The sequence below is a fragment of the Gopherus evgoodei genome, chromosome 3 (genome assembly GCF_007399415.2).
Source record: "Gopherus evgoodei ecotype Sinaloan lineage chromosome 3, rGopEvg1_v1.p, whole genome shotgun sequence".
Lineage (NCBI taxonomy): Eukaryota > Metazoa > Chordata > Testudines > Testudinidae > Gopherus > Gopherus evgoodei.
In genome coordinates this window covers 120,899,944-120,921,148 of record NC_044324.1, presented here as the reverse complement: position 1 = coordinate 120,921,148, position 21,205 = coordinate 120,899,944, and the positions used below count along the sequence as shown (strand labels likewise).

Sequence of the window (21,205 nt, the reverse complement as noted above, 5' to 3'; positions counted from 1 at the left end):
GAGGTCCCGGGACTTCAACTCTCCCGGAGTAAGGCAGGTGTTAGCCCTCCCCTGGGGTGGGTACCGGGTTGCAATCACCCGCGCCGCAGAGAAGGCTGCAGCTCAGTCTCTGTTGCAGAGACGGTTGGCAGCAGCCAGTTTCACAGAGCTAAACTGCGCACAGGCAGCGCCAGACCCGCGCGCCCAGGGGTCCCTCCCTCTTCGCCCTCCCCCCAACACCCTACACGCGCTCACGCCCACACTTCCAGCCTGAGCATGCGCATGAAGCACGGCACCCTAAGGCTCTGCGAGTCACGTGATATCCCCCTTCCATGCCTGGCACCCATTTGCCAACGCGTGATGACGACATAAACCGGAAGTAAGCCGTGTCTGTGTTGTCCCCCGGGTGGCCGGGAGGTGATAAATCACCCGGCTGGGAGCGGGCTGGTCGCTGCCATGTTGTTCCGCTTCGGGGTGGTGCTGCCGGCCGGGCTGGCCGAGGGGGGCGTGGTGCTCCTGGTGGCCGGCTCGCGGCCGGAGCTGGGCCACTGGGACCCGCAGCGCGCGCTGCCCATGAGGCCCGCGCGCCCAGCGGCCCCGCTCCCCGCCCAGGAGCCCGCCCTGTGGCTGGCGGAGGCGGCGCTGCCGGACGAGGAGGCCGCGGGCACCTTCTGGTACAAGTTCCTGCAGCGCCGGGGCGCCGACACCGTCTGGGAAGGTAGCGGCGGGGCGCGGCCGCCGGGATCCCCCGCGCTCTCTGCTGGCCCCTGCCCCGGGCTGCTGCTGCTTGGCCCGTGGGCGGGGGGCTCAGCCAGTCCGGGTCCGCTGCGAGCAGCCGCTTTGCGGGAGGGGGCGCTGCCCGCCGCCGGGCCGCTCCCGTTGTGTTTCGGTTCTAGGGAGTTTGGGGCCTCCTTCCGCCCCTCCCCCCGGACACCCACACCGGGCTCTGCGGCGTCCTCCCGCTGCTCTCCCTCCGCCTGCCCTCAGACCCATCTCCCCCGCTGCTGCACGATCCCCCGCTCGGCCTGGGGTGAGCAGCTCCGGCGGGGTCGGGCACCCAACAGCAATCCCGATTTCTAACCTAAGGCCTAATTGCACCGAAAGACTAACAAGACCTCGTTGATTCGCTCCGGGCTGCGATCTGCGTCACGCCGTGCCACGCGTTAAGGGTGCTGGGCCGGCTCGATCGCTGCAGGGCGAAGTCTTCCAATCACCTGTGGATTAACTACAGCGACGGAAACTCCCCTTCCCCCCCATACAGGAGGCATCTGCACTACCGCGCTGTAGGGGCACAGCTTTGCCACTGTAGTGTAGAGGTGCCCTGTGTGCCTAGTAGTAAGGAAGGAGAGGGAAAAATTACAGGATTTTGGGTGGGCATCAGCACTCTGTAATCCCTTTATTGGGATGCGTTTCATACCTCTTGTTTTGCACGTGTGAACAAGCTATTCAGCAATGAAGAAGTTAAATTTCATTTATTGGCATATACTGTCAATGAAAGATCTCAAGAAAGAGAACCATGTGCAACCACTTGTATAATGGTAAAACACTGTCCGCTGTACACGTAGGGTGACCAGATGTCCCAATTTTTGGATCTTTTTCTTATATAGGCTCTTATTACCCCCATCCCGATTTTTCACACTTGCTGATCCCTTATGTACATCACAAAGTATTCAGTGTGTGTCCAGTACAAAGGCCAAGAGAAATCAATCTGTTAAGCGCTTTATCACAAAGTTTATTTTTTACAGAAGGAAATCAGCACATAGTGTAAAATTTGCTACCTAACATAACACAAGTCAAACGGCTAATTATAACCCCGTGGCATATAAAAAAATATAGCTTTCCATCCAAACAATCATTTGACTGACTTGTTTAATCATTTTGTAATTATTATTTGTGCTGTGATAGCACCCAAAATGTGCTAGCTGTTTTTGCAGAAAGAGCTCTTCCTTGAAGAGCTGAAGAAGCTAGACACTGATAAAAGATGGGATTATAGTAACATAGTAGATCACTAAGCTCAGTGTTTGACCTGAATAAATCTCTCAATTTATAAGAAATATACTTCCCTGGTAATCAGTATTTATGTAGAGCCCCATTCTAATAAAACTGTCACTGTGGCTCAGATTTTATCCAATGGGGTTACAGCAGTCTGCCCCAAAAATATATAAGTATGTCAATGTAGCTGGCTCAGCTTTCTTTGGAGCAAACCTGCAGCTTTATTTTTCTTGTCAAGGAAAGTTTAGTTTAGAGGCAGTAAGCTTCTCAGTATTTTTCTCTTGTATATTATGTGAAACTCTTGAGATTGGTTCAGAGTCCAGAGAAATACAGTAGGAGCTTTCTTTCTTATCAGATCACTTACTTTACAGGCAACTTTAAGGATTCTGTCTTTATTGGGTATGTGTGAGGAATCCAGAAAATATGTGGTATGGTAGTAGTAAAGCCTTTCTGCCTTTATCAACCATCTGATTGCTTGAAAAATGTGGGTTTTTCTTTATAAAGTGGAAGGATTTTGGTGCTCATCTTCTTGAAGATTAGAATTGTATTAGAATTGCTGCTTCCACTTTTTTCTTGTAGACATAGAATAGTTGAATTATGTATCCACAGAGGATTTTCTAGGATTTCGGTTATGTGCAATCTTGTTCCTTTTAAATTGGTAACAGAAAAGTCAGATAAAGCATCCTGTTTTCTAGATTTTTAAGACCACCAGAAACAATTCCATTTGTCATTATTCCATATATTTTTTTCTTCCACTTTGTGCATTCATAGAGTTCTAATGAAACAGGGGAAGAGTATGATCATCTCGTCTGACACAACACAGGCCATAGAAATTATACCCAGTAATTCCTGCTTCAAGCCCAGGATTCATTAAATTTTTTAAAATGAATTGAATATCTGGTCTAGCATGGTGGCCTTTTGTAGCTGGTGAGCTTTTCCATTACAATAATCAAGGGCAGAATTGGAAACGACATATTACATTACTTTTTCTATTCTGCCAGTTCCCTGCAGCATTTTCTAGTGCTTTAGGCAATATAGTTTTTAGAGGAACTTTCACTTCCCTTAGATTATATTTACAATACAAACCTGTGGTGGTGCATGTCCACACTAGTCTCTTTGTGTTGGTGGTGTGCGTCCTCACCAGGAGAGCTTCCGCTGACCTCAGGGGCAGTGTGGGGAGCTGAGAGTCTGGGCTTCCAGTGGGCTTCCCCCTTTTCTTCCTGTTCCCCACCAGGAGCCAGGTGGAAGCAGCCAGGGCCACTGACCACTGGGGAATGGGTGGGGGGAGGGCGCTTGGGCTTCTCGCCCCAGTACTCAGCCAGAAGCAGAATCTGAAGTTACCCTAGCTCCCTGCCAGGAGTAGGGTCCAAAGCTGCCCCAGCTCCCAGGGGAGCTGGTGGTTTCTTGTCAATTTCATGGCTCCTGCAGTGAAATTGACAAGACAGCAGATGTAAAGGCGCAGTATCTACACAGACAGTGTCACCCGAACTACACCGACTTAAGCCTCTCAGGCCACGTCCAGACTAGGTATTAAAATCGATTTTAGATACGCAACTTCAGCTACGGGAATAACGTAGCTGAAGTCGAATTTCTAAAATCGAGGTACTCACCCGTCTGGACGGCGCTGCATCGATGTCCGTGGCTCTCCGTGTCGATTCCGGAACTCCGTTCGGGTTGATGGAGTTCCGGAATCGATGTAAGCGCGCTCGGGGATCGATACATCGCGTCCAGACTAGACGCGATATATCGATCCCCGAGCAATCGATTTTAACCCGCCGATGCCGCGGGTTAGTCTGGACGAGGGCTCAGGGAGGGTGGAGTTATGATGTCAGTGTTGTACTCGGCTCTGTGAGCTAAGTTCAAGTGCATTTGTATCGGTGAGAGGAAGGCTGTAGTGTAGACACTGATATAATTAGGTCATCATAAACTTCCTTATGTCGACCTAACTGTGTAGTGTAGACTAGCGGTTCTCAAACTTCATTGCATTGCGACCCCCTTTTGACAACAAAATTTACTACATGAACCCTTGGGGGGAGAGGGCTGAAACCTGAGGTGAAGCTCCGGCTTCAGCCCCGAGTGAGGGGCTCAGACTTCGGCTTCAACCCCAGGCCCTTGCAAGTCTAACATTAGTCCTGGCAACCCCATTAAAATGGGTTCTTGACCCACAGTTTGACAACCATTGCCTTAGACTGTTTCAGTGACTTTCCCTGTAATATCTTGAGGCTTGGCTACACTCACACTTTACAGCGCTGCAACTGGGGTGTGAAAAAACACCCCCCTGAGCGCTGCAAGATACAGCGCTGTAAAGCGTCAGTGTAATCAGGGCAGCGCTCCCAGCGCTGCACGCTACACCCATAAGGGATGTGGTTTACATGCAGCACTGGGAGAGCTCTCTCCCAGCGCTGCTACTCTGACTACACTCACACTTCAAAGCGCTGCCGCGGCAGCGCTTTGAAATTCCAAATGTAGCCATACCCTTAGACACAAGTGAGAATAGGCACTTAGTTGTTTACTTAATCTGCTAAAGATCTGATTCTGTGCATTCTCAGTGATGGGAGCTTGAGACTTAGTGTAAGGGGAAAAGATGCATTGAAGGATATTATCTTTTTAAATAAGAAGCAACTTGTATTTTAAAATGTATAAACTACTAAAGTTTAATTCTGTGCACAGAAGAAGCAAGTGACAATGCAGCTGTGCTTTGCACATTAGGGAGGATACATATCAAATTTCAGTCATCTGCACATACAGGTAATGGAGGAACACATACCATAATTATATATCAAGGAAAGCAAAATAAATAGATTGTTCGCTGTATATTCTTTTTTAATTTATGTCTTTGAAAACAACTTTAGATGTTTTGATGTACTTGGGACATGTGACTAATGAAATTTGTTATATATAACAACTAAATTAGACATACTCAGCCTGTTTTGACAATTTCTTTCTTTTGCAGAAGTCCAGGAAAGGTGAACTTACGAAATCAAAATCTCTCATCCATCCAAAGGAGCAGTAAATGAGGCCCTTTTCTAGAAGGGGCCAAGTCCAAAATAACTCATTATCTGATCAATGATGTGTGTAATGAAGGTGTGTAGGAAGGCCCGACAGACTTCCACTCTAAAATTACACAGTATATGGCAAGCAATAAAGATAAGTGTTTCAAATTTGCTTTGGTGTCAGTCTGAAGTTGTTATTCTGGAGCTTGAATGAGAAGAGACACTAGGAAAGCGGGGGCAACTTTATCACCAGTTGTGTCAATACTTTTACAATCATTTACTGCTAATAATCAGGATAGGACCCAGGGCACATGCAAGAAATGTGCAAGTGAGGCTTTTGGGTGACTGATTTTGGTCAGAAGAGCCCAGTTTAGCTAGGGTGAGTGAAAACCCCTTTTATTTTATTAAACCATCATTCAGCTCCCCATAGAACTTATCTGCAGTGAGGCTAATCTGTATTTATTGGGAAATGTTTCTCCCCCTTCTCTTTTACATTGTGAAAATGTCTTGAACCAATTTACATGTAACCATGGAGGCCCAGTTGCTGTCCAGTTCAGACATACCACAATATAAAAGCTTCTGTTAATCTCTGGGTGCTTGTTTAATGGGTGGTGTACTGAGTATGTTCTACTTTTGCCATAAATACTCGTTCAGGACTAACATGTATGGAATTTTTTTCTTTATCATGGTGAGTATTCAGCAATCTGAACTTCCTGCCTGGCTGCAAAGGTTGAAAACAGTCTGTGGATTGTCAACATACTGCTGAGCTTTTATGGTAGTCATCGGAGTGGTTCCTCCATTCTCAGTCACCAAAAATGGTTGTGTCTTTAACCCTCAGATTCCTGGATATCATTGTTCTTGATGATAAGGTGTGGAAAGGAGCTTAACAAGAGGCTTTTTCCTTCCAATAATTAAAAAAAGGACTGCAAGACACCCCTGTGTCAAAGATGGATCAATAAGCACTTTGACTATTATATTGGTGATCCTCTGTATTCTGTTGTAAAAATTATAGTTTAAAAACAGATCTGGATTCTTTTCTTTAAAAAAGATTTATAAAATATAAATCAACGTGTCAAATGTTCAATACCATCTGTTAAGATGAAAATGAACCAATTCTCAGGAAAACATTTATAACACAGTTATTAGAATATCTTTAACTCTGAAGGCATACTCACAATCAATAGTGGGGGTGCTATAGGAATGGGCAGAATTATTGATTACAAATAGCTGGGCTGAGACACTCCTATGCAACTAAAAGGATTTCCAGCCAGTTAAGTGTATAGCATGTTATATCACATCAGTTATGATGTAATGCTTGTTTGTTCCACATTGACAGCTTTAGGTAAGAAAACTATTTTCAAATGGGATTTTAATCTGATAATGTTCCTTAAAATGTACATCAAAATACTGTGTATAATACTTATTTACATCTTCAAAGTATATTGCAAACATAAACTTAATTAATCCTCATAAATATTCCTGCAGGATAAGTAGGTATTACCACTATTTTACAGATGAAGAAACTGAGACACAGAGATAATGGTTCTTCCAAGCCAGTGAGACAGCCAGCATAAAAGCTATAATTATAGATAGATTTATAGATTTGTGCTTAGACCACAAATCAATATGCATCGTGGCCAAAATAAGGCTACTGCAGCTATATTACTTTGCTGAGCTTGCTCGCTATGGCCGTCCCTCCTGAATATACACCTCTGCCAAGATGCCTATAGAAAAATTGATGGCTGACAATGATAAACTGGAGGAGTAATTTGGAAAAAGTTTTTTTCATATAAATATATATATATTTTGCCCATAACTATATATCCTATGCACTTTCTACACTGTCTGCCTTTGTATCGAAAGCTCCTTAGAGCAGGGATTGTTCCCTTTTCAGTTTGTAAAGTGCGAGCATATTGTGGCTGCTACCAGAAACAAATACTAATATTTGTGTTTATAGTTTCAGTCTTAACATCATAGTAATATAGAGTATTTTTTGGTGAATTCAGTTATTTAAACAGTAGAGAATGGGCAGGGCATGTTTAGTATAAAATGACATAATATACACTCAAAGCACTTAATCTTGTTCACATTAATCTTCCCACTTGTTTTCACGGGATTCTCTGGGTTCCAAATGAAATCTTGATGATCTCTCATTTTTCTTGCTTTCAGGAACAGCTGATGCATTATGGCAAACCTTGAAAAACAATTCTATTTAAAACAATTATGCTACAAAGTCTGGGGCTGAGCATGTTGCCTCTGCAGCATCCCAGTCCCTGCCAAGTTGGGTTAGGCAACTGAAGCAGGATTTTTCTGTCTTGGGAAACGTACATCTTCTGAAAGCAGTTCAAAAAGTTTTGTAACTTCAGTTAGACGTAGTTAGTGTTGGTTAATAAAGTGATATAAATAATGGAAAAAATAACAAGTAAAATATATTCATGATTTTCAAGTGGCTTGAGCATTTAATGGTCTGAAAATAGTAGCGGTCATATGGCACATTACAGCTTAAATAACAAAGCAAACTGCATATTTATAGTGAGTACACTCTTTTCTAGTGCAGGAGCGATCAAGCAGGGTTGGCAACTTTTGGACCTATGCTTGAGTTCCTTCCATTAAAATGTACTACTACTTCTCTCAGTATGGAATAAAAAGAACACTCCATAAATGGTAGTGGATCCTTTATCCTTTAAAGCCTAGTTCTGTTGGCTACTGAAGAGAAGAGCGTATGCTTTCACATTAAACTAATTGGTTAAGTGTCAAGATACTGGTGTTAGTGCCTATATGCCCGGTGTGTTAAAAGTACTGAGATCAGCCATGCCTATGGGTTTAATTGTCGCTCTTCAGACTCCAGTGAGATTTCTTGCTTCCCACTGCTAGGTATGTTTAGTCACTATCTCTTATCAGTGCTCTGCTCACTATCTTAGTCAGCATGCACTATCAGTCCAAGTAGGGAGTGCTCCTATGAACGCTGCTCTATTTTTTCTCTGGATTCTGTTGGTGCGGGTCTCAATATTCTGTGTCCACTTCTTAGTAGGTGTCTTGTTAAGTTACTCAAGCCCGGGCAATAGTACAAGTTGCTGCATTTGGATTGCCTGATTATATCCCTCAACCAGTCATCATGCAGGGATTTGCTTTGAATTACTCTGTCCATCCATTTTGAGTTAATGGGTAACGTCTAGATAAAATTGCAGTATTCCAAAATCATTTTCAAAGACTAGTTTTGTTTTTTTTCTGTTCTGAGCAGTTAAGCAAAGGACTATATCAAGAAGTAGGTCCCAAACTTACTGTAGTCCCCCTTGTGATGAACTGGTGAATCCCCTTTAACTTCTCCCTGTTACATGGTTGCCGTGTGCTTTTCTCTCTCCAGCTCTCCTTTCCTTTTCTTCAGCTGTTTCATTCCCATCTTTCCTTCTCTTTATTTTATTGATTTTTGTAGCTTCCCCTCTTTCAATTTTCCCCCACTCAAGGAAAAAAAAAACATGCTGCTTGGAACAGGTGGTCTCCACTTTTGGCTCGGAGGGGCCAGCACACATACTGTAATGGCTGATTGAATGTTACAAAAGAAGATGTGTGAAGTCTGGGATTCTTTTGAGTTTGCAGAACTCGGTGTGTGCTGCTTTTAAGGACTCATTAATTTATTTTTATATCATGGAATATCAGGGTTGGAAGGGACCTCAGGAGGTCATATGGTCTTAACCCCCTGCTCAAAGCAGGGCCAATCCCCAGACAGATTTTTCCCCAGATTCCTGAATGGCCCCCTTAAGAAGTGGGCTCACAACCCTGGGTTTAGCAGGCTAAGGCACAAACCACTGAGCTATCCCGGCACTGTGTTAAGAGTGTGGAATTCAGTGACTGTAGTTCGTCAAATTTTATTTAACTCTACAGTTTGTGCAGGTTTCTTCTCTCTCAGCACTGTAGCAGAAGGCTAGTAGAAATCTCTGAAAGGAGAAACTTCAAAGGAGTGAAAGGTAGTTAGATGCCTAATTGCCATTTGTGTCTTATTTTAATCCTTGAGGGCAACAGTAGCAGTAGAGCACAAGTAAGAATCTTTCATGATATCTCTAAGGAAGCAGAATTTCAGGCAAATAATTCTTCCTTCCCTGCCCTATTATTCCTTTCTGGTGAAATTCACATCTCCTCCTTCCCCCAAATTAATATGTTGATCCCCTGGGTGGGGGAAACAGATGTAAAGTAGAAAAACAAAACCTTCTCAACCCTGTTTTTAATGTAGATATTTTACTTGCTGATTATTACTTCCACTAGGTGTCACCATTTAACTTGTATATAACAAATCCCCCCTCAACTGTTGCAGAATGCAGCTACATAGGAATTTAATCAATAGCACAATTTATTTTGTTTTTTAAGGCAATGTGGGATTTTATTCTCTCCTCTGACACCAAACTTGTTTTTCAATGAGTAATGTAAGGGAGGGAATATCAAGTATAACTGGATGTTAATGTTGACTAATTATGTGTAATACACAATGGTTTACTGAGAACCTATTGCTTCATTGAGAGAGAAAATGTTAGCTATATTAATGCTTTTCAGTTGTGAAGAAACATTATTGATATGAGTAAATAGGAATCAATTTGAAATCAGCCCCAGACTCATCCTTTCCTTTTTTTTTATGTGACTACATTTAAACACAGTTTCTCAGTAAGGCCTGGTCCACACTACACAGTTAAATTGATTTAAACAGCGTTAAATCGATTTAACTCTGTACCCGTCCACACTACAAGGCACTTTAAATCGATTTTAAAGGCTCTTAAACTCGATTTCTATACTCCTCCCCAACGAGAGGAGTAACCCTAAAATCGATATTACTATATTGATTTAGGGTTAGTGTGGTCGGAAATCGAAGTTATTGGTCTCATTCCTTTAATGTAGCTACCCAGAGTGCACCGCTCCGGAAATCGATGGTAGCCTAGGACCATGGATGCACACCACCGAATTAATGTGCCCTAGTGTGGACGCATAAAATCGATTTTATAATATTGGTTTTATAAAACCGGTTTTAGTAATTTCGATTTTATGCTGTAGTGTAGACGTAGCCTAAATTTGTTCAACCACATTTTCAGCTTACAATAGCATATAGTGTTTTATCTTGTCCACCTAAAATATCACTGTGACTTAGTTATGACATGATTGAGAACTAATTTTCATTGATTGCTTCATATCAGTTTACTATATAGCAGTATGTCTTGTAAGTCTTTAAGTTCTGATTCCAGGTGGTAGTGGTGGTGGTTGTTTAAACTGATACTTAAAAAGGAGGCTATCAAGATTGACTGGATTCAGTCCTAGACCCAGTGGGCCCCTGAATAACATTTACTGTTATAAATTATCCCCCTGATAAAATAACATCAGGTCTGTAACAGAGTGCTGCAACAGACTTAAAATTCTACATCAAAGATGGACAAAGAAATAAATATCACTGATCTTCAAGTGTATATAATACAAATGTGCACATTATACCATCCTTGTACTTTACTAGTATCTCTTATGAGTCAGCAAAGGATTGAAATTGATATGACTTTTACTCTGTCAAGTCCTTCAAGTCAGGAAATTTGTGAATTTCATTCTTTTATTATCTCAAAAGTCCCAAGCCCAAATTCTCTATATCTTTCCTGTAAAATATCATGCCAGGGTGTACTGTTGGGTTAGTTCAAACTAATCACATGGTACTAGCTCATGAAAGAAGAGGTATTTGAACAAACTACTGTATGTGTGGGAAATGAAGAATTCTGTCGTCATACTTAGCCAGTGTAAGAAAGCTAGCTGCTGCTTCTGAACCTATTGGAAAGACTGTATATAGAGAAAACAGGAAAGCCAGCATTAAAAAGCATAATAACTAACTGTCCACTCAGGAATAAGAATCTTTGTATGAGACTTAGAAAGCAAGTGTTTAATCTTGGGAGCATTCATCAGCTGTGTGAAATCAAAACCACATCTGAATTTTCATTGATTTAAATTTCCATATGTTGACATTAGAAAGACAAGAGTCTGAAGTGACCCAAAGAATTCCTAGCAGGATCAACTGCCAAAATATCTGACCCATCTAAATTCAACCCTCCCATACCTCTGTCTTGTAGCAATCAATAGCAATTCAGTCTTGGTTGAGTTGAGGCAGAGCTTATTCCAAGCCATCTAAGACTGAATTTCACTCAAACAATTGGATAGCAGGGAGACTTTCATAATAGGTTCTGGTGTAAAGGATAAGTAAATTTGAGCACTGTATGTGTATCAGTGGAACTCCAATTGTGGTAATTGCTGATATTGACACCATACAGTAGAACATACAGATAAGGAGAAGAATTCAGCCCAAAATAGAACTCTGAGGGTTCTCTTCATTGTAATGCAATGGTCTCCAACTTTTTTGTACACAAGATCACTTTCTGAATTTAAGATCAACCCAGATCTACTCTGCCCCAGTGACTCCATCTCCCCGTCACTCGCTCTCCGCCACCCTCACTTTCACCAGGCTGGGGCAGAGGTTCGGAGTGTGAAAGGGGGTTCCGGGCTGAGCCTGGGGCAGGGGGTTGGGATGCAGGTGTGAGAGGTGCAAGCTTTGGGAGGGAGTTTGGATGTAGGAGTCATATGATCACACTGCACCTAATCTCATAGAAGCTATTGGACATTTCATGAGTTTTACTTTTTATTAGTGTCATTTGTGGTTTATAGATCCAAAATCCTTCAGGGATTGTCACAAATCAGTGTAACATTCTCAACTGTGGAGTGTGCATTGTTGAGCCTGGGGCAGGGGGTTGGGGGGCAGGAGTGATGGGTGCAAGCTCTGAGAGGGAGTTTGGGTGCAGGAGTGGGCTTCAGGCTGGGGCAGAGCGTTGGGGTGCAGGAGAGAGTGAGGGGTGTGGGCTCTGGGAGGGAGTTTGCTGCAGGAGAGGGCTCTGAACTGGGGCAGGAGGTTGGGGAGCAGGAGATGGTGAGAGATGTGGGCTCTGGGAGGGAGTTTTTGGCTCTGGGCTGGGGCCCGGAGTGTTGGGGTTGTGGGTGTTCGTGTGAGGTGCAGGCTCCGTCTGGGAAGCGATTAACACAGGCGGCTCCTGGTCTGCAGTGCAGCGGGGCTCAGGCAGGATGAATATTAGTCAAGCCTATATCTGCTCATAAACTTACCCAGATTCTTTGTTCTTCCATTAGAAAGGCATACATGACTGGTTAGAGAGGTCTGTAGATGGTATGTGATGGATTAAATACTTGAAGAGCACTATACAGGCTGGGTTTTATTTCACAACTTTTTAAAAATTTGCCACCTTCTAAAAAATTAAACCAACGTTTGTTCCCAGGAAAAAAAATCAATACAATCAAGGTTAAATAAAAAGATCCATTTATAAAGTGGCCTGAGCTTTTAAAAATATATCCTTTTAGTTGTGTGTGGCCTTTTTTCCACAGAATATTTGTGCTTGTTTTTGTTTTACCCCAAGGATAGAGGGGTGAGTGTAAACGTTGATTTAATTTTTTTAACACTGGTTGTAGCAGGAAAAAAAATGAAAAACAAATCCTGGGGATTAAAACATGCAGGAACTTTGAAACTACATAATACTGACTTTTTGTGATTATTCATAGATTCCAAGGCGAGATGGGACCATTGTGATCATCTCTCTGACCTCTTGTAAAACACAGGTCATAGAACCTCCCCCCCGCCCTCCCCCCCAAAATACCTAGAGCAGATCTTTTAGAAAACAATCAAATCTTGATTTAAAAAATTGTTAGTGATAGAGAATCCACCACAATCACTGGTAAATTGTTCCAGTAGTTAATTATCTCACAATTAAAAACTTATGCCTTATTTCCAGTCTAAATTTGTCTAGCTTCAACTTCCAGCTACTGGATTCTGTTATGCCTTAGGTCTGCTAGACTGAAGATCCCATTATTAAATATTTGTTCCCCGTGTAGGTACTTATAAACTGTCACTAAAGGCTGGTCTACACTTGGGGAGTGGGTTTCGAACTAAGATATGCAATTCAGCTACGCTATTTGCATAGCTGAAGTCGAAGTATCTTAGTTCGACTTAGCTGACTGTCCTCACAGTGGGGAGTCGACTGCCGCCAGGTAGTATAGACGATCTGGCTGGTAGTATAGACATACCTTAAGTTCCTCTTAACCTGTCATCAGCTCTCAGTCATGGCAGTAGTGGCTGCATTCCTTCTAAGATCAGGAGTGTAGGTTTATCCCTTTCTAGATGACTGGCTTGTCAAAGGCTGGTCTAAATGGCAAGTGCATAGCATTAACCTGATCCAGTCAATGATCTGGGACTGTTAACACACAAAAGTATCTCCTCTCCCCAGTCCAGAGGGTAGTGTTTATGGGGGCTGCACTGGAATCATCTCAAGCCAGGTCCTTTCTTCCACGTTCCAGGCAATTCGATCAATTGTCATAGGTCTGCTGCTCACAACACCACCAAACTGTTTGAGGCTTCTGAGTCACATGGCCTCTTGCACCTATATGGTTCACTATGTCAGACTGTGACTCAGAACTCTGCAGGGCTGACTGGCATCTATCTACCCACCAAACCGCCATCAATTGGACTCACTGGTAAGAGTGCCCTCCCATGTCCTCAAGTCCCTAAATAGGTATTCCATTTGTTCACCCACAACCAATTTTCATGCTAGGGACAGATGCTTCGGTCCTCAGATAGGGAGCCCATTTTAGTTCTCTGCCGGGTCTCTGGTCCTCAGAGAACTTAGCTTTACACATCAGTGTCAGAGAACTGAAAGCTGTGCCAAGTATTTCTATCACAGATCAGGGGAAGCAGGCTGTTAGTTGTCACAGACAACATGACAGCAATGTTTTACCTCAACAAGCAGAGGGGAGCCCACTCTTCCCCAGTCTGTTACAAAGCAGCCCTTAGGGAGTTTTGTCTTGCCAGCTCAGTAGATCTAGAAGCATCTTACCTGCGGGGTGTACAGAATGACTTAGCAGGCCATGAGCAGATGGTTTGAGTCACCACAAGTGGTTTCTTCACCTAGTTGTGGCCAGATACATTTTCTAGCTGTGGAGTTTTCCCCAAATAGAGCTATTTGTGACAGTCCAACAGAACGTGTTAGCAGTTCTATTCCCTATGGGGCCACAGCTTTTTATTATTGAAATGGCTCTGGAGGACAAAAACTAAGAGACATCAATGCTAAATGCTATTAAAAGTAGTTTATGAATTATAAATGATTGCTATCTCACTTCTTTCCTTCAAACTTATTTATGTAGCTCTGTGTAGCTAGAACTTTTTCATTGCATTGCCACTTTACAGTATCTAAATAATTTGGGACAGCCCATGAGAGATTGTGACAGTAAAGACATCATATAAACTGATTCGGTGGTTTTTTTGTTTTATTTTTATATCCCCTTGAAACTTGTATCCTGTATTTGTGAAACAAGCATGTTTTAGGAGATACTTCTGGTGGAGGTGGCATCTTTTGGATTAGACTTAAAGGCACAATCCTGATCACTTGCAATAATTAAGATCTCATGGCACTTCTTATATGAGATGGATGTAAACTTCAGTGTCCTAGGTCAATATTGACTGGGTAACTTCATTCCACCTACCTACTTTCTTGTCTTTGGTTTCAATAGGATGCGGTAGTTGTCCTCCCTTCCTGTTTCAAATTGTTGTGTTGCTGTGCGCATTGTTGCTGTATTTCAATGGTGGGTGGAATGACTGACGTGTATGATGTGCATGAAAAATCACTACTAAAATAATTTGGTGTAATTTTGAATGAAATGCACTGTATGGATGGAGGGTGTTTGCTTAAAAAATAAAACCCAAATGAAAACACACCTCTTTTTTATTTGATTGTTTACTCCTCCACCTCTTTTAATGATAAATAGTGATCAGAGAAAGGAAGCTACTTGGAAGTGACAAAAGAGAGGGACCAATGCCTAGTGAAGACTATACATTGAAGGAGTGGCTACAATTTTGAGTATGGTTGTAGCTCCAGTGCCATGTGGGAAAGGAAGTGAATGATGGCAAAGTTGAAAGGATCATTAACACAGCGGTTGAAGGAATCTAGAATTAAGATGGAGGATTGGGAAGAAAGGAAACAGAGAACCAGGAATCCAAGTTGAAGAGGAAGTAGGTTAAGGATGCAGGGGAAATTTAGTCAGCAGATGGCATAAACCTCAAGGGGGAGGAGGGAAAAGAGTTAGAAATGGGAGAGCAGGAAGCCAGTGCTTCTGCTATTGAGAGCATGATGAATGGGAACATTGCCTGGGTTGCTGCTTTCTCCTTTGATTGGCTGCCATGCAGGGAAAGCCAGTAAGAACAAAGATGAAGGAAGTGAGAGAGAGAGAGCGACATCACAAGTTGTGTCTGCTTTCTAAAAACTAAAGCAGGAGCCCCAGAGGGAACAGGGAAAAAGGGAACTTGAGCAACTCTGGACTGCACTAAAGTGAGACAGAGGGGTTTGCTCATGGGGGAATTCTGCATCTAAAAATTCTGCCCACAGTATTTTAAAATTCTGCATATTTTATTTGTCAAAATAACACACTATAATCATGCCAGTTTCAATTATTTTGATAACAAAAAAGATTCAAGTTGCAGTGCCTGGAGTCTGAAACTGTACTCGCCCTGCAGAGCTGGGTGAACATAGAGTCTCCTACCCCAGCCCCCATGGGACGCAGGACCCACCATGCCCAGGTAAATAAACTGAAATAACACAAAAAGACAAAAATACCACAAAAAATTATTTAACAAGAGAATTTCATGAGCCTCTCCTCAAAATAATCAAATATAAAATGTAAAATGATCTCAGACTATTAGAGAAAATTAAGCAAAGTAAAATAATCTGTATTATCAGTGAAGCCTTATAGTGGAGGCCGCATAAGTGGATTTTCATTATAAGCAGAGTATGGTTCAGAAAATATTATTCAAATGGCCAAAGTTCATTGGCTATTATCTCTAAGTCACTTTGCATAAATTAATGTTCAAAACTAGTGCACAGAGTTTACAGTCCAAGAAAAAATTCCTCTATGCCTGTTTCCCCCCCAGAAGATAATATCTATGGTAGCCAGTCTCTGTGCTTGGTAAAAGACTTCCATATAAGTGGTGAGACAAGTGCAGTCTTGTTAAATGAATACCAGGCTAGGAACCGGGAATTCCAGAGTTCTTTCTGTGGAACTCACTTGGTGTGTGACCTTGGGCAGAAGGTCACTTACGCTTTCTGTGTCCTTATTTTCTAGTATATAAAATAAAAAATGATTTTTCTGTATCTCTGCAGAATGCTGTGCAGTCTTGTCAAGGGATGATGTTAAAGTCCTTTGAGCAGATTAACGTTATATAGTGCTCAGGATATTTCGCATGGTGAGTCCAGGGAATCGGACTTCTTATACTTGTACCTTTAATGAATTAAGACTGTTTTTAACTGAGGGAATGGGACAAAAGGAGAATGTGAAGGGAATAGGAGACTGAGAACAAAATGTCCAAATGTGGGTGGCTACGTGTAGCTTTTCCCACTCGCTGCGTGTGATGGGGGTTGTGGGTGCCCAACACCTTGGAAAGGACTGAAGGACCACTTCCCAGTGCTCCTTCAGTCAAGTTTTGAGGCAGGGGAGTAAGTTCTCAGCTTGAAGGGCTCCCTGACCATTAGCCCACGGGAAGGTGGAGGCAAAGGTGGCCAAGTTGTCCCACAGCCCCTCAGAGACCTACACTGTCCCTGCAGAGCGGGGATCACACACTAGGCTGCCTGGTGCCCTCAGGAGAGTGGCCTGAGGAGCACAGCTTGCACCCAGTCACCATGTTGAATGTGCCCTGGTGCCCGTTGCCTCTGCTGCTCTGCCTGGCAGTGTCCTCCGAGGAGCAGGGAGCCAAGCCACAGGGCACAGCCGTCATCCCCTGCCAGACAGGTTCCCCTCCTCACTCGATGTCTTTTGTGCCCATGGGAGCCTCCATCGCAGCTGGGATGAGCCTGAGCTGTCACCTCCAGGCTCCTGGGTGCCCGCCACCTCCATGTCTTGTGCCTAGCACTGGCAATGCTGCCCCACAACTGCATCCTCTTCCTCAATCTTCAGCAGAGCCGACTTCCATCCTCTTACTGGGGTTGGGGGGGTGGGGAGGAAGAGGAGCAGCAGCAAATTCTGCATGAAAAAATTTAAAAAAGTTCTGTGGGGAACATTAATTCTGTGCAAATTCTGCATTGTGCAGTGGCTCAGAATTCCAGTGGGAATAAGGGGTGGAGAAAGAGGGAGGAATAAGAGCAAGTGGGAGAAAGGAGGAAAGTGAAAAGGCCAGTGTAGAGTTTGAGCAGCTGTTGCCAGAGGTGAGGGAAAAGAGCGCAAGAGGAAAAGTTAGAATGTGGTGTTAGACTGGGGAAGGGAAGGTCTGACTCTGTTACTATGAAAGGAGAGTGAAGGTTGTAGAGTAAATTGAAGCAGGAGAGGGGACGAGGGGAAGTGATATAGTGATCTGGAGAGTTAGGATAAATAGGTGAAGAGTGATAAGATGAGAAAAGTAAGTATTGAGAAAGATGGCCGAAGCTGTTGAAGAAGGCAATCAATGTGGCTATTTAGTGGACAGCAGTTAGTAATCATTTATATATGTTAATGAATGTAATATTATATGCTTTATATGTCTAAATTTTTCAGAATGTCAAAGGAATGTTTTGGAATTTCTAAAGAAAAATATTTTATCTAGGGCTGTTCACAGAAAGTTATCCTGAGTAGGTTTGATGCAAGTTTTAGGCTAAGTTCTGTTACCGTTATTGGATCACTAGTAGTCCTTATACAGGAAAGTTGTTCCATGTCTGCAGGATTGGGGCCATTAACCTTCCAGTTTAAATAAGTTTTGTAAATAAACTTGAAAGAAAAAAGAAAGCTGTTGCTTACCAATGAGAGCCCTAACCATCATGTATTCAGCTGGTTTATTTGTGTGTGTTCATAAATGTCATTAAGGATATTTCCGCTGTGTTCTGCTGTCTTGAAATATTGTTTAAAAGCATCAAGACAAACATACAATGAAAGACATAAAATACAAATATGCATAAGGACAAGAGTCAGAACATTAAAAGCTATAAGCTGGTCTTGATTGCCATATTTTAATGGAAGTTGCATTGTAGCATTGCGTATGGAATATAATATTTAAGCAACATGTGAGGGAAAAATGTTTTTCTCTCTTGTACTTTTACATTCCTTATTTTATATTAAAATAGTAACCCAGAACTAGGGCAAAAAGTGCTGCATGCAATGTAGAAAATAAAGAACTATTAAATGTTCATCCTAATCATTTGCATTAGTATTTCTCACGTGCTCTCTTCACAGTAGATTTCCTATAACTTTTATTTATCTCACATATGTGTTCACACCCCATGATTAAGACACCACTCAGTAAGCACTAGTACACTGAAAGTAGTGTACATCTGCTCAATTATCGAGCTACACAAGCAACCGTTCTGTTACCTCTTGGCAGGGCCGGCCTTAGGATTTATGGTGCCCTAGGCGAGATTATTAAACTGGTGCCCCTGTGCCTGATCTGCTCTTAGCAACACAAACATAAGCTTACAGTATTGGAAAACTTGCCACATTCACATTATTAAAACCAGTTTAACTTAATTAAGCACACTGTAATGCTGATGGACTAGCACTAAAGAAGCAGCACTATAGAAAAAATTCTGATATGACAGAATGATGCAAATATATTTTTTTTAATTTATCAAAATTTTATTGGAAATTTATATGAAGAGGTATTGAAACAAAGATTTGTTTTTAATTAAAAGCAATCTTTCTGGATTTTTTGGCTGCAAAATCAGTAATAACGTCATTGTATGACAAAGAAAAGTCGTGTCTTGTTTGATTGCAAGAATAGCAAGACCAGTTAAGTGTTCCTGACTCATGGTAGAGCGGAGATAGTTTTTAATGAGCTTTAGTTTTGAGAAACTCTGTTCTTCTGATGCTACTGTTACAGGAATTATCAGTAGAATACGAGTGGCAATGTACACATTAGGATATATGTCAACAAGTTTGCGGGTATGAATAAACTGTACAGTGTCCATCACCGATTTTGCATGTGGCAACATTGATGACAGTGTACTCAATTCTTCATACAGTTCAAGTCCATTTAAATCAAAACTATCACCGTGCTTCAGGAGGCTCTCTAGGTTCTTGCACTTTGTCATTAGTTGCTCTTGTTTTCCTATTTCGTTGAATTTAGTTATGTCATACAAAAATCCAAACTGTTCATGGTGTACTTGCAAGGTATTAAACCTTTCATCAACAGTAGATACTGCTTTATCCATCACAACATTAAAAAATTCAACCTCAAATTTCTTTTCTGGATCGTCTATGGGCATGATCTGCTGTACAGATTCTTCACAAAGAAGTGTCCCTGGCCTTTTTAACTCATATTAACTATGTATTTACTTTATGAAAATTGGAGAAAACATTGTGAAAACGTAAAACATTGGCTGCCCAACTTCTGGGCTGGCAAAAGTTATACTGACTCACAGGGGAAAAAAAAAAGCAGGAGAATCTTAGTACAACATATGGTCACTCTATACCAGGGGTCGGCAACCTTTCAGAAGTGGTATGCCAAGTTCACTGTAATTTAAGGTTTCTCGTGCCAGTAATACATTTTAATGTTTGTAGAAGGTCTCTCTCTATGTCTATATTATATAAATAAACTATTGTTATGATCTGAGGTCTTGGCCACCGGTCCTGCTCAGGCCACTGCCAGCTGAGTAAATGAAACCCCAAACCGGCAGCGGGCTGGTGGCTGGAACCCTAGACAAGGATCCCAGGCCCTGCTCAGCCCGCTGCTGGTCTGGGGTTCTGACCACCAACTCCTGCCAGCCAGGATCCCGGCTGCCAATCCCCCCTCAGCCCGCTACCAGCCTGGGATTCTGCTCACCCAGGCTGGCTGGAGGCAGAGTGGGGCTGGCGGCTGAGCTCCTGACTGGCAAGGGGCCGGCAGCCGGAACCCTGGAGTAGCAGTAGGCTGAGTACTGCTGGCACCCCAGACTGGCAGCAGACTGAGCCACTCAACCCCTCACCGGCCTTGCTCAGCCCGCCACCAGCCCACTCAGCCCGCTGCCAGCTGAGTGAATGGAACCCCAGGCTGACAGCAGGTTGAGTGGTTCAGCTGGCCTGCTCAGTCTGCTGCCAGCCTGGGGTTCCTTGGGGGTCCCCAGGCCAGCAGCAGGTGCTGAGTGGGGCCGATGGCTGGTATCCCAGCTGGCAATAGGGCAGCAGCCGGAACCCCAGAGCAGTGATGGGCTGAGCCGCTCAGCCTGCTGCTGCATACCATCAAAAATCAGCTCACCTGCCATCTTTGACACGTGTGCCGTAGGTTGCCGACCCCTGCTTTATACACTAGTAAGGAGATGAGCATATTACAGTTGTTGGAGGGTTCTTATCAGGAGTAACAGGCTATAGGAAAGTCAGTCAACATTTTTTGTTTCTCTGATGAAAACTGGCCCACTCCCTGCCTCAAACCAAACCTGTAATTAATAATTGTCAACAACTTAATTTTCTGTTTTTGGCTAAGATATTGATTTTTTAAAAAAAACAAATATTGAAATTGGATTCAGGATTGCTAGCAAGAATTTTTGGCAAACAAAGTTGTTAAATGATAGTCTAAATGGCAACACAGTACTGCTTTCATGCTTGGCTCACCCCCCAGCCTGCTGGTCCAACAGCTGCAATAGACCCCAAAATCCACCTCTTGGGGTGCAGAGTGGCAACAGCAGTAGCAAACCCTCAGGTGCAATCACACGCCAATGGGCACGACCACCAGCCTTACGGACCATGGTGAAGTTAGCACAGCATCTGATCTCAGACAGCTCACCCATGGAGCCACAGCAGCTCATCTTACCCTGTGCAGCTCCCCCCGGATGAGATGAATAGCTGGCAGCTGCCAGCCCGGGGAGAGGTGCTCCCCAGCTAGGGTGGCCAGATCCAGATGTCCTGACTTTATAGGGCCAGTCCTGATATTTGGGGCTTTGTCTTATATAGGCACCAATTACTCCCACTTAGAGTGACCAGACAGCAAGTGTGAAAAATCAGGACAGGCAGTGGGGGCGGGGCGGGGGGGGGGTAAAAGTAGCCTATATAAGAAAAAGGCCCCAAAATTGGGACTGTCCCTATAAAATAGGGATATCTGCTCACCCTACCCCAACCCCTTGTCCTGATTTTTCACACATCTGGCTAACCCCAACCCAGCCCTGTGTGACATTCCAATCCTGGCTCGCTGCCCAGGAAGTGAGTTACTTTCACTTTCATTCCTCAGCAGGTAGCCAGCCTCCCCTCCCCCG

General features: G+C 43.2%; 1 protein-coding gene across 2 annotated transcripts in view; it reads left to right on the top strand.

The window, feature by feature from the left end:
* The first annotated feature begins 283 nt into the window (after positions 1-283).
* The window catches only part of EPM2A (EPM2A glucan phosphatase, laforin), a 55,723-nt gene continuing 34,801 nt past the window's right edge, over positions 284-21,205 (top strand). Inside the window, exon 1 of one of the 2 annotated variants that reach the window (XM_030556499.1) lies at positions 284-697. In XM_030556499.1, coding sequence (XP_030412359.1) covers positions 436-697 — 262 coding nt within the window. In that variant the 5' untranslated portion in view covers positions 284-435. Of the gene's footprint in view, positions 698-15,456; positions 16,267-21,205 lie in introns of those variants that run through there. The other variant, XM_030556500.1, reaches the window with a different exon arrangement.